Source organism: Arachis hypogaea, chromosome 13 (assembly GCF_003086295.3).
Source record: "Arachis hypogaea cultivar Tifrunner chromosome 13, arahy.Tifrunner.gnm2.J5K5, whole genome shotgun sequence".
Lineage (NCBI taxonomy): Eukaryota > Viridiplantae > Streptophyta > Magnoliopsida > Fabales > Fabaceae > Arachis > Arachis hypogaea.
Window position 1 is genome coordinate 2,322,768 of NC_092048.1, and position 13,851 is coordinate 2,336,618.

At 35.8% G+C, this 13,851-nt stretch overlaps 3 protein-coding genes across 3 annotated transcripts; all 3 read left to right on the top strand.

Moving 5' to 3' along the window:
* The first annotated feature begins 1,300 nt into the window (after positions 1–1,300).
* LOC112736382 (beta-1,6-galactosyltransferase GALT29A) lies at positions 1,301–2,512 on the top strand. Its single transcript, XM_025785817.3, has one exon. The coding sequence runs from the start codon at positions 1,303–1,305 to the stop codon at positions 2,485–2,487; it is 1,185 nt and encodes a 394-aa protein (XP_025641602.3). The 5' UTR covers positions 1,301–1,302; the 3' UTR covers positions 2,488–2,512.
* Positions 2,513–3,553: 1,041 nt separating this feature from the next.
* Positions 3,554–7,386, top strand: LOC112736385 (protein SUPPRESSOR OF K(+) TRANSPORT GROWTH DEFECT 1). The gene is made up of 8 exons (XM_025785820.3): positions 3,554–4,410; positions 4,935–5,040; positions 5,652–5,850; positions 6,226–6,294; positions 6,377–6,451; positions 6,572–6,670; positions 6,755–6,910; positions 7,031–7,386. The coding sequence occupies exons 1-8, from the start codon at positions 3,927–3,929 to the stop codon at positions 7,154–7,156; spliced, it is 1,314 nt and encodes a 437-aa protein (XP_025641605.1). The 5' UTR covers positions 3,554–3,926; the 3' UTR covers positions 7,157–7,386.
* Positions 7,387–8,373: 987 nt separating this feature from the next.
* On the top strand, positions 8,374–11,951 carry LOC112736147 (subtilisin-like serine-protease S). Its single transcript, XM_029291309.2, has 11 exons — positions 8,374–8,451; positions 8,935–9,026; positions 9,150–9,247; positions 9,315–9,467; positions 9,540–9,651; positions 9,729–10,269; positions 10,338–10,432; positions 10,519–10,758; positions 10,833–10,947; positions 11,025–11,232; positions 11,310–11,951. The coding sequence occupies exons 1-11, from the start codon at positions 8,374–8,376 to the stop codon at positions 11,864–11,866; spliced, it is 2,289 nt and encodes a 762-aa protein (XP_029147142.1). The 3' UTR covers positions 11,867–11,951.
* The last annotated feature ends 1,900 nt before the right edge of the window (positions 11,952–13,851 follow it).

A 13,851-nucleotide genomic window follows, 5' to 3' on the forward strand; every position in this document is an offset into this window, starting at 1 on the left:
CTTGTCAATTGTCAGCAATATTAACATTACTAATACCACTAGAGAAGATTTAATAGGTTAACAATTTTTTAACCAATATGTAATCCATAGGTTTTTGTTTATTCTCTCTCCTTCATAAGGGATCCTCTTGAATATTTCTCTTTTCTTCTTATGTTAACCGCATTGTCACACACACTCCAACGCTACCGTGTCGACATTCGAATTTACTAAACCTCTTGAGTTAAGACTAAGTCAGCTTAACTTTCAATAATTAACAAGAAAGTTAAGAACACAAGAGAAAGGAAGTTTTGGTGGAAGAATACTTTATTGCTCAAGTCAAATGACTCACACATTAACTCTCATTCTCTATTTATAGTCATCCACCTCTTCAATAGATGGTTAGGATTAAATCTAATTAACGGTCTAGATTAATCATTTAGAACTTTCATTATAAATATCTGTCTTTCCATATTTCTCTAAATACTTTTAGATTGTTCTATATTACTCTTTATACTTTCTAGAGTCTTCTAGAATTTTTTAAAATATTTCAAGACCTTCTAAGACATTCTAGAACGTTTCGAAATCATCTAGAACATTCTTAAATATTTTAAAAAACTATACGGACACTATTAAATCTAACATTCTAAAACAACGTACTATAAAATTATTGGTTAAGAGAAGGAAGTAAAATTGACACGATGGTAATAATATAGTTCAATTTAGAGAATTATACACGGATGAATTCCCCTAGGTAGTGCATATGTGGGGGAAAGGCGTGGATCTAAATGTAATATATATTCATTAACTAATTAATTAATTAATGAGGTGATTACAAGAGAGAGACAAAAAGCAGTAGAGATTTTATTATTTTATAAGAAAAAGTCTAGGAGACCATCAATTTTGTTAAATTTTGGCTAGCATGTAATTAGCAAAGAAAAGTGAGTCATTAGATAAAATCTTACACTAATCTCACACCATTAAAACCATCTTGATGGCTATTTAATGGCTACAAATTACAAAAATTGCTAACCCCCTAATATTTCTCATTTTATAATAATTGTTGGAAGGAAAATGATGCAGTTGCGTAAAAAGTAAAGGCAACTACTCCCATGAAGATGTCAAAAACATGTTCCTATGATGATTCTTATTTAAAAAGTGTAACTTATTTGTTTAGCAACACTTTAAATAAGAGTAACACTCTTATTTCAAATAAAAATCAAACCCTACAATCTATCATCAAAATAAATATCTTCAAAATAAATATCTTCACGTGATGATAATCATAAAATCTTGGAGTAGCCACCAAAAGTAAAAAGGCAAGGCATGCAGCATGAACAACAGACGGACAACATTTCCACCATCATCCATGCATTTTCCATGAAACCCACTCTTCGCCCACTCTTCGCACTTCTCCTCCTCTTCCTAGCCACCCTCACTTCACGGGCCATGCTCCGCCGCCCCCACACGCACCTCAACTCCACGCTCCTCCGCCACGCCGCCATCCAGATCGCCGACCACAACCTCAACCACGACATCCGGAAGCTCCTCGATGGTAACTTCGGCAGCCAGCTCCGCCTCCGGACCTTCATCTCGTGGCGGCGGATCATCCATCACGACGTCGCTAGCGCCGGAGACAGATCCTCCTCCCGGAGCACCATTCCGGCGACGCTCCGTTCCCCTCTGTTCTACCGTTACTGGCTTGATTTCCGTAAGGTCCTGAACGATTGGGCGAGGAAGAAGCGATTCCAAGCAAATATCATGGATGAGCTGATTCGGTTGGTGAAAGCCCCCATTGACAAGAAAAACGGTATCTTGGATGGGAATTTACGAAAATACGGTTCTTGTGCGGTTGTGGGGAACAGCGGGATCCTGTTGAAGAGTGATTATGGTAGGTTGATTGATTCGCACGATGCAGTGATAAGGCTGAACAATGCGAGGGTGAATAACTTTGAGAACAAGGTTGGGAAGAAGACAACAATATCATTTGTGAATAGCAACATTGTGCACCTTTGTGCCAGAAGAGTTGGGTGCTATTGCCACCCTTATGGCTCTCACATCCCCATTGTTATGTATATTTGTCAGGCCGTCCACTTTCTTGATTTCACTGTCTGCAATGCTTCCCACAAGGCTCCCCTCTTGGTAACTGATCCCAGGTTTGATGTCTTGTGCGCAAGGATTGTCAAGTACTATTCATTGAAGAGGTTTGTGGAGCAAAGTGGCAAGACCTTGGACGAGTGGGGGAGTGCCCATGATGGGGCTCTCTTCCATTACTCTTCTGGATTGCAGGCCGTCATGCTTGCTCTCGGCATTTGTGATCAAGTTAGCATCTTTGGATTTGGTAAATCAGCTTCTGCCAAACACCATTATCATACCAACCAGAAGGCTGAGCTCCATTTGCACGATTACGAGGCTGAGTATCAGTTCTACCGCCACCTTGTCGATCGCCACAACCCTATACCATTCCTCTCAGACAACTTCAACCTCCCCCCTGTTGTTTTTTATCACTGACTCTTGCCTATCATGTTTTCCATCTTTATCGTGACTGAAATTCTTAGTTAGATGCGTAGATAGCGAGTGATAATTATAAGCTACGGAACAGTGACTCAAGTTTCAAAGATTTGTAATGTCGGAAAAAATTGCGTTGTATGTAGCTAGCGTTGATAACACAGCAAGTGTAATTTTTTGTTAGTTCAATATACACTGAACGATTAGGCATGCCATATTGCCATTATATCTGCAAGGAGGAGTACTAGGGACAACACTTTTTTTTAAATTCTGTCAAGCATTTAATTATTAAAAAGAAATTGAATTATTCTATATTATTAAATATAATTTTACACCATTAAAAAAATTATTAATAATTAATTGATGACTAAAAATCACAAAATTTATTTGGCTGGACTTTCTCCATCTTACAAGCCTACAACTTGTCTTCTTTTTTATTGTTACTCGGTTGCCATCATATTCACTAAATAACTTCATTCAATGGCGTGTAATCTAGAGAGGGAAACGGCTAGCATCTCTTGTGTGTTATTTATATAACCAAACATTTATTAATGAGAGAGTGTTGCATTGTATGTAATCCTCAATCCTGTTATGTCATATCATGTATGTTCAACAAAAGAACACTACGTACTACATACTGGTAGAGTTAGAAGGCCATCTACATATTGTGAGGACAAGAACTTGGCACCCAATACTTACAACTTCATACAAACTTTTTTTTTTATTATTCTTTATATACACATTTTTATGCTAAAGTCAATATCCTAATTCCTAAAAAAAAATTGATTGGAAAAAAAATCTAAACAAATAAAAGTGTACACCAATTTCTACTAGGATTTTTTTTTTATTTTAATGCAATGTCAAGTATTTTTTAAAGGGGGTGATATACATTTTATTTTTTATTCCGTAAACATTGAAAATGAACATTGTTATTCTTCATTCATAATGTTATTTTTCTATTATATATTAGTTTTAAATTCTATAACTTCTATTTTATTATTAAGAAAAATAAAATAGTAAGTTCTGTGGAAAAAAATTCATTATCTTTATTTTTTACGACTTTAAGCTTGAAAAAAAATAAAACAAAAAGAGGCAGACGCAAGAGACAGTCCGCAGCCCTGAGAAGGTGGAAATACAAAAAGGAAAATTCCACAGTTTTGGTCTTTTTTTTCTGATTCCGCAGAAGAACCTTCTGCGTTTACGCCATCGACAACTTCATCCAAACGCGTTCACCCTCTTTCCCCAATTACATCCTTACCTCAACAAAACCGAAATCCTCCAAAAGAAATCAATCTTTTAGGGTTTCTAACATTCCAATCGCAAAGTAATAATTTTAAAAAAAAAAAATCCCAAACTTACTTCAAATTCAATCGCACTGCTGCTTTATAGGGCTCCAAGTTCGTCTATGCAAGAGAAACAAGAAGAAGGAAATCGAATAGAAGATGTATAGTAATTTCAAGGAGCAAGCGATAGAGTACGTGAAGCAAGCGGTGCAGGAGGACAACAATGGCAACTACGCCAAGGCCTTCCCTCTCTACATGAACGCCTTGGAGTACTTCAAGACCCACCTCAAGTACGAGAAGAACCCTAAGATCAAGGAGGCTATCACGCTGAAATTCACCGAGTACCTTCGTCGTGCCGAGGAGATCCGTGCTGTTCTTGACGACGGTGGGCCTGGGCCTGCCTCCAACGGGGACGCGGCCGTTGCCACCAGGCCCAAGACCAAGCCCAAGGACGGAGAAGGAGGCAGCGGAGGTGGGGACGGGGAGGATCCCGAGCAGGCCAAGCTGAGGGCAGGTTTGAACTCTGCCATCATTAGGGAGAAGCCTAACGTCAAGTGGAATGACGTGGCGGGTTTGGAGAGCGCCAAGCAGGCCTTGCAGGAGGCGGTTATCTTGCCCGTTAAGTTTCCTCAATTCTTCACTGGTGACTCTCTCTTGCCCCTACCTTTTTTACATGACTGGTTCATAGCTAGATGACTAGCTGTTTCTTTAGTTGTCATAATCTTTTTACTCCAATCCTTAGTACATTTATCCAAGTTAATGGAATGTGATCATGGTTGACAATTCAGAATTTGAACATTGGCATTCCACGATCCTACTTTAAATGTGGTGAATGCTGATGGATGATGATGATACAGAATTATTTCTATAATTGCAATATGCGTTGACTGTGACTACTCTGTAGCAAGGAGGTGCTTGTGTTTATGACAGAATACTGTTGAATTTGTTTGTTTGGTTGCAAATTTTTTTATTTTTTATTTTTATTTTATATATGATACAAAGCAAGGAAAGCAATTTTTGCAAATTTGATTGGATATTGTGTGTGTTTGTGTTGATGCGTTATGAGCAGGATATTATTTAGCTTGTTAAGTTTGTTTGTCTCTTTTTATTTCCTTCTGTTTATTAAATGTTAAATTAGTATTGGCTTCTGCTATGGCCTATTTTCAGGTAAAAGACGGCCTTGGAGAGCTTTTTTGTTGTACGGACCACCCGGAACTGGTAAATCATATTTGGCCAAGGCTGTTGCAACAGAAGCTGACTCTACATTTTTCAGGTATACTTATTCTATTAATCTATTATTTCATTTATATATATATATGTGTGTGTGTGTGTGTGTGTGTGTGTGTGTGTGTGTGTGTGTAAAATTTTTACTAAGCAACAGGTTTGTCTTGTGAAAGTGCATATCACTGATTTTAGACCTACATTTGTTTAACTTGTTATCTGTTTGGCCTTTCAGGCCTAAATTTATCTAGTGCTTTTGGTTACATCTTAGAAAACTAATAAACCCTGCCTAGGTAAAGCCTTCAATGAATCATTTGGTCATGGTAGTGCATTTGAGAAATGTTAGGTTCTTTTCCTTTTATGGAATCATGAAAATTTAGCCACTATCCAACCTCATTTTTCTTCCTGTTTTCAGTACCCTATCAGGCAGTGCTGACCATCCATAGAAAAATTATTGTATTATTTTCCTATTCTCCTCCCTCAACTGCCCCTTTCTTGGCAACGGGTGAATTTTCTTATGTGCGTTGTGCTATGTTGGTTTTCGAATTCTACCTTTCTTGATAATGATTTTGTATATAAATAGTTTTTCTGGATATTGTTATTGTTTTGTGTCCATATGTTGGTTTTTCCCAGCATGTCTTTAACATGTGAATTTTTCTCCAGTGTTTCTTCATCGGACTTGGTTTCAAAGTGGATGGGTGAAAGTGAAAAGCTAGTTTCAAATCTTTTCCAAATGGCCCGGGATAGTGCACCTTCTATCATATTTGTTGATGAAATAGATTCGCTATGTGGTCAGCGTGGAGAAGGCAATGAGAGTGAAGCTTCTAGACGTATTAAAACTGAACTTCTGGTGCAGATGCAGGTATTAATTTTATGGTAATAAGAATAATAATCGGTTTGCTTGCTGAAACCTGAATTTTATTGTTATAAACATTGTCTCCTCTGTCAAGTTTTTTTTACACAAAACTAGGTCATAATCTCACAGAAGGTTGCATATACCTCTAGATGATTCATTCATTTTTTATTGAAGTAGTCAATGTTGTTGAAATAAGGTTGTTTTCTCCTCTCGCGCCTTATTGATTTGACTTTCTTAATGGGAAATTGGGAATTACCATTGTCATGCATCCTTATTCCACAAAAACAGAATAGTTAAGTTTCCAATAATTTTGGTGTCAGTCTCTTTTATTTTTTTTCTTTGCTTCTGAAGCTAATGTAATTCATCCACTTTACACTGTAGGGTGTAGGAAACAATGACCAGAAAGTTCTTGTTCTTGCAGCAACGAATACACCTTATGCTCTTGACCAGGTAAGAGTTCTCTTTTCTTTTTCATTCACCCCCATATTCAAGCAATGTGGTTGTGTTTTGATTAATCAACTCATAATTTCAGGCCATAAGGCGGCGTTTTGATAAGCGTATATACATTCCACTACCAGATTTGAAAGCCCGCCAACACATGTTCAAGGTAAGGGCGCAATATATGTGGTCAATATATTTATTTATGAATGGGTCTTACTTATTATGTGTAACTTCACAAATGATCCTAGAGACTGAGTATATTTTTTATGGCTGATAAACTGAAAAGGTGCATCTAGGCGATACACCTCATAACTTGACCGAGAGTGATTTTGAACACTTGGCACGCAAGACAGAGGGATTTTCAGGTTCAGATATATCTGTTTGTGTAAGTTTGATTTCTGTATTAAAATCTGGTTGCAGTTATCTTTTCACTTGCATAATCTTAATAAGTATATGACCTCTTCTTCAGGTGAAGGATGTTTTATTTGAACCCGTTCGCAAAACCCAAGATGCCATGTTTTTCTTTAAGGATCCTGAGGGAATGTGGATCCCATGTGGACCAAAGCAACAGGGTGCAATACAAATCACAATGCAAGACCTTGCCGCAAAAGGACTTGCTGCTAAGGTATTCTAGAGCTGGCATGTTGTATATTTTGATGACATTAGAAGTTTAGAACTGTATGCCTTATATTCTTTAGCGATAATTAGAGAAGTGTGATTTTTTATGTTCTTTTTTGCTATCCAGATCCTTCCGCCACCTATATCGAGAACAGATTTTGACAAGGTGCTTGCTAGACAAAGGCCTACTGTAAGCAAAGCTGATCTAGACGTACACGAGAGATTCACAAAGGAGTTTGGAGAGGAGGGTTAATCGCGATGGAATTTCACTTTGGAGATTCACACCCGTTTAAGCATATTATGATTTGTAATTTACTTAACCATTGGAGCAAGTGAAATGAATCTTTTTACATTCAGTTCTGGGGATGATTAAATCCCCAATTCTACGGAAATGGATTTATAAAAGCGGATACTCATTTTGCTTCTCCTGAATTGTGTATAAGAACAGAATCTGAAATGATCAGAAAAATAACTTGCGTGTGATTCTGGTTTTGTACTTGCATTTGCATGTGTCGGTTCTAAAGAAATGTTTGGGAAGACCAAACTTTATTGTGCGAGAGAGAGCATATATTGCAAGGCAAGTTAAGACCAAGACATGGAAGACCTAAATAGTTTAATTATCTTTGATATCTGCTCCAATTGTATGAGTTACAATTAGCAAATACCGAAACTTGGATCAACTTGTTCGTTTTAACTTCTTGCCTTCTTGGGACTTCTCAATTTAAAAATAGAGTGGAATGGGGTGGGGATTTGTTTTATAAGCTAAGTTGAAGTTTATTGATTATCTTTTATATGTATCAGATTAACGGAATAATTTGCTTAAAGAATAAGGTGGTGGGTTGGACAGTAAACTTAAGGGGAACAAAAATGGATCACTTTGGATCTGTCAATTTTCTCTAAAATGAACTTGGCCAATCTATTGGTAGATTTATTTGTGATTTTTTTTAAGGGATGAAACAAATGAGTGTAAGCTCAAAGTAAATATTATTTACAAATAAAATTTCTCATGTAAACTTACCACAAAAGAAAAAAAAAATCTCATTTAAAACCATACCCGAAGAAGCAGCTATTATCATTCTCTGCATGCAGATAACAGAATTCATATATCATAGTACTTATCAGTTGTACATAATTAATCTTTTGGTCTGTAAGCATGAACATGTAGTTTAGTATATCCCAATAGCATATCTTTGGAATAAAATAAGATTCATCCAAATTTCACATAAAATTTATCCGTCATATTATTGCCATTTAAAATTCTTCCAAGTGTTGCTACTTCGAGCAATGTACCCATCTTCTGTTTTTTAAAATTGTATTTTACTTTTTCAAAGAATCTCAATGCACTAAAGTATAAGCAGAAACATATGATCAGCAGCCGGCAAATAAAATTTTATATATCTTGTATGCAAAGTCCTTTTTGCTATAAGAATGTTCGAATGAGCTATCAGAGTCACCATTGCCACCGTTATCATGGGGTGTTCCAAAGTTTTCAGTTTCATTCTTGTGCTGTTAATTGGATATACTCTGGTGAATGGATCCACCTCCAAGGTAAGTAGCTCTCCATGCATATATTTGCTTTCTACGTGATGTGCTGCATGCAAGTCTACAACCTTTGAGCCTTGTTTATTTTATCCTCTTCTTCAATTCCCTTCTTTCATTATGTTTTTTCCATACTTCAACCTGGTGAATGTATTAGTGTTTCTTTTGGGTGCATTTGCGTGTCATATTTTAAATCACTGTGTTCTTTGGTTCGTGATTCATTGTATTAAAGTGATAGTAATAGACAGATAAAAGAGAATGGAAGTTAACCACTTCTTTTAAGACCCAATTTTGACACTTTAAGGAACATTATGATATATCAGTTACGTTTATTAGTAAGAGAACTGCAATTCCTACTAATGATGAATATGAAATTCTTAACTATAAGTCTATAAGTATATGATTCTCTGGTCAAAATGATGTATACAATAGAAGTTGCAGAACACTATTCCTATTACCTGGTGTATTAAAGCAAAATGTTCATTGGTACAGCATTATATAGTTTACATGGGAGATCAGTCACACCCCAATTCAGAATCAGTCATCAGAGCCAACCATGAGATGTTAGCATCAGTCACTGGAAGGCAAGGCACTTTTGACAGATTAAATTCTTAACTATAACTGCTGCTGTTCATTTTAAGCTTTATCAATGTGTGCCAACATTTGAACACAGGCTAAAATGTTCTCTTTCATTCAATTCTCAGTAGTCTCGGCGAAGCAAAAGCAGAAGCACTCCATCATTATAGTAAAAGCTTTAGAGGCTTCTCGGCCATGCTTACTCCAGAGCAAGCTAATCAACTTCAAGGTACTGTTACAGTTAAATATCATATTTAGCCTATGTGAGTTGATGTATGTTTTTAATTGTGTTACAGAACATGAATCAGTGGTATCAGTTTTTGAGAGCAAACTGAATAGGCTCCACACAACACATTCTTGGGATTTTCTTGGATTAAACTCTGCCTACACAGGAAGCCATGTGGCACTGGATTGGGCATCGGATGTCATCGTTGGTGTGGTTGACTCTGGTATTTACTTCGTCTGATTGTGTCTCATTTCATTTGGATTGTAATGACTTAACAGCTAACATTGGCTTTCAGGTGTTTGGCCAGAATCAGAAAGCTTCAGAGATTATGGATTAGGCCCTGTGCCTGAGAGATTCAAGGGAGAGTGTGTGACTGGTGATAATTTCACACTAGCCAATTGCAACAAGTAAGAATACACATTATTCCACAACACTTGGAGGTTAGCAACTCATGTCATCTCATATGGATTTTGGACATTTTCAGGAAAATCATTGGTGCCAGGTTCTATTCAAAAGGTTTTGAAGCAGACGTTGGTCCATTGGAAGACGTGGTTAACAGGCAATACTTCCGGTCACCACGAGACAGTGATGGACATGGAAGTCACACAGCCTCCACCATAGCAGGATCCATTGTTGCTAATGCCAGTTTACTTGGCATAGCCAGAGGAACTGCGAGAGGTGGCGCGGCAAATGCAAGGCTTGCCATCTACAAGGCCTGTTGGTTTGGATACTGCAGCGATGCAGATATCCTGTCTGCCATGGATGATGCCATTCATGATGGTGTTGACATTCTGTCACTCTCCTTTGGCCCTTCTCCTCCACAACCCATTTACTTTGAGGATGCAGTCAGTGTTGGTGCATTCCATGCATTCCAAAATGGCATTCTTGTTTCTGCTTCCGCTGGAAACTCCATCTTCCCAGCTACTGCCTGCAATGTTGCTCCTTGGATTCTCACTGTTGCTGCTAGCACCCTCGATAGACAATTCAGATCAGATATCCACCTTGGAAATTCAAAAGTTTTGAAGGTGAACTCAAAGGCACAAAATGTTTCTAAGGCTAATGCCTAATGTAACAGTAATTTATGTGGCTGCAGGGTCTGTCTTTGAATCCAATAAAAATGGACAACTGGCATGCTTTGATATATGCAAGTGCAGCCGCAGCGCCAGGAGTTCCAGCAACAAATGCAAGGTATCTTCTTCATTAGATTACTTTGCATTTCCAATGATATGCATATAGAAATGTAAAAAATTTGGTTTGGTTTCTTCTGTTACCAGCTTCTGTAAGAACAATACTCTAGATCGTAGCTTGATAAAGGACAAAATTGTGATCTGTACAATTGAGAAACTCACTGAGAACCGAAGATTGAAGGCTATGGTAATAAAGGAAGGTGGAGGAGTTGGAATGATACTTATTGATCACAATACCAGAGACGTTGGCTTTGAGTTTGTGATCCCAGCCACTCTCATTGGTCAGGATGCTGTAGAGGACCTTCAATCATACATCAACACAGAGAGGTCAGTTTTAAACTACCTTAACTTGCACCATTCATTCAATTCTTATCTAAGCTCCACTCTCGTGGTTGCCTCAGGAATCCCATTGCTAGAATCTATCCAACAAGAACTGTTCTTGATACCAAACCTGCACCAGAAGTGGCAGCTTTTTCCTCCATGGGGCCCAATGTAGTAACACCAGATATTATCAAGGCAAGTTTGCTCAAATGTGTGTTCCAATCTGCATCCATCTTTGTTTTGAGTTTGCTAAAGAGTGTATCCAACTACAGCCTGACATCACAGCACCCGGGGTAAATATTCTGGCAGCATGGTCTCCGGTAGCAACCGAAGACACGGTGGAACAACGATCCCTGGACTATAACATCATTTCAGGAACATCAATGTCGTGCCCACACATTTCTGCCATTGCTGCAATTATAAAGTCTCACTATCCCTTCTGGAGTCCTGCATCCATAATGTCTGCAATTATGACAACATGTGAGTTTCGTTTATTACTCTCACTTCTTGCTTCTTAGTTTCCAAACATGACATGATTTGTTCAATGTCACATACAGCAACTGTCATGGACAACACTGGTCGTGTCATTGGAAGAGATCCCAATGATACTAAAACAACACCTTTTGACTATGGATCTGGCCATGTTAACCCACTTGCATCACTGAATCCAGGACTAGTATATGATTTTAATACTCAAGATGTTGTCAAGTTTCTATGTAGCAATGGAGCATCAGCAGCACAACTGAAGAACCTCACTAGTGGAGGAGAATGTCAGAAATATCCTAATCCTACAGCTTCATACAACTTCAACTACCCTTCCATTGGTGTGTCCAAATTGAACGGCAGTTTATCGGTGTATCGGACGGTTACCTTCTACGGCAAGGAAGCAACAGTGTACTATGCAAGCATTGAAAATCCAGAAGGTGTGAATGTTACAGTTACACCATCTGAACTGAGGTTTGTGAAGGAAGGGGAGAAGGCAAGTTTCAGGGTTGATTTGAAGGGCTTGAAGAAGAGCAATGGCAACTTTGTATTTGGTGGCATCACATGGAAGAATGGCATACAGAGGGTTAGGACTCCCATTGGTCTCAATGTAATCTCCACTTCCTATTAATAACAAGTTACGTGTATGAATTAGCTCGAAACTAGTATTTTTACCCGTAATACTATTACGGGAATATAAGTCTTTTAAAATTACGTAAGTCCTGGTATTATAGATTATGACACGAAAAATTTATAATATTAAACTAGTTTATAAAATGGTATTAAGGGACAAAAGTCCTCGTCGGCTAAAAAGACCAGAATCTTAAACAAAATTAAATAATAAATTTTTTAGTTATTATTTTCAAATGAAAGAGTTTAATTTTTTTACTTAATTTTAACATTCGTTATCTAAAATTTAAAAGAATTTAACATGTATATTTTTATATTTGATTAGGTATTAAGTTTGTTGCACAAATAGAAATAATTAATTTTTATACTTGCTATTTAAAAATAATATTTTTTCTATATATATAAAAATATAATTAGATATTAATATAAAAAAATTTATATTTATAGTTATAAAATTAACTCGTTTTTTTTTAAAACAATTGAATCTTGATTCTAACTTTTAATCACAACATTAGTATTTTTTTAAAATTATATGTAATAAATATTTAAAAGAAAAAAGTAAAAACATATATTAAAAAGATAAGCAGTAAAAATTTAAATTTAAATAAAATATATGTATATAATAATATTTTTTATTTAAATTATATTATGTTGTTAATTTTATTTTTTGTAGAACATAAAAGTAGAAAAAAATAGAGAATGAGAGAAAAGAGAGAGAAAGATAAAGAAGAAGAATGAGAGAAGGAGTTTGTTAATTTTGGAAGTTAAGAAAATTTTTTATTTTAATTATAATGAAAATATCTAGTGACAAATTTTGATTTGTCAAATTACTAATATAAAATATGAATTATAAATTATATATAGAGTAGGAAGGATAGAGAGAAATAGAAAAAAAGAGAGGTAGATAAGAAAATATAAGAAGGATGTTTACTAATTTTAGAGGAAAATATTTTCTCTAAATTTTAATAAGAGAGTGTCGTATGACACATTTTAGTTATTAAATTAGTTAGTAATATATAAATATAATATAAAATATAGCTATATTTCAATTTTAGTATTTTAATTTAATTTAAATACAATTAGAGAATGTTATATTGTATATTTTGATTGTTAAATTCGTAATTAGTTATTAATAATGATAATGATATATAAGAGAGATAGAGTGAGTGAAGGAATGAGAGAGATAGAGAAAGGAAGAGAGAAGAGGGGAGAGGTTTTTAATTTTAAAGGAAAAGATTTGATTTTAATTGCAATGAGAGAGTGACATGTGACACATTTTGGCCTTAAAATTAGTAATATATAATAGATATATAAATATAATATATAATATAGCTATATTTTAATTTTAGTATTTCAATTTTAATTTTAATTTAATTTAAATACAATTAGAGAATGTTATGTTGTATATTTTGATTGTCAAATTCGTAATTAGTCATTGATAATGATATATAAGAGAGATATAGTGAGTGAAAAAATGAGAGAGATAGAGAAAGAAAGAGAGAAGAGAGGAGAGTTCTTTGATTTTGGAGGGAAAGATTTTATTTCAATTGCAATGAGAGAGTGACATGTGGCACATTTTGGCCTTAAAATTAGATATATATAATATAATAGATTATATCATGCTCTCTATTTTAAAAGTGATTGCTTCAATTTAATTTAATGTATGGATTAATATTTATCCATCAGTATCCATAATGGTCTTTTTCAAAAAGTTGTCCTACGATAAAGTGGTCAAGAACCTTCAAATAGTGGTGGCAAGCGGGGAAGCCGCCCCGCCAGAAGCCCGCCTTTGGCGGGCTGGTCCGGCCCACCCCGTTTACTGAGGCGGTCCCAAAATTCCAGCCCGTCCTGTCTAATAGCGGGTTGACGGGCTGGCGGGATAAGCCCGCCAAATATTTTTTTATTTTTTATTTTTAACTATTAAATAATATATATAAAGGCATAAAAAAATCTCTTCTGTTTTTTAATTTTAACTATTATAATTTC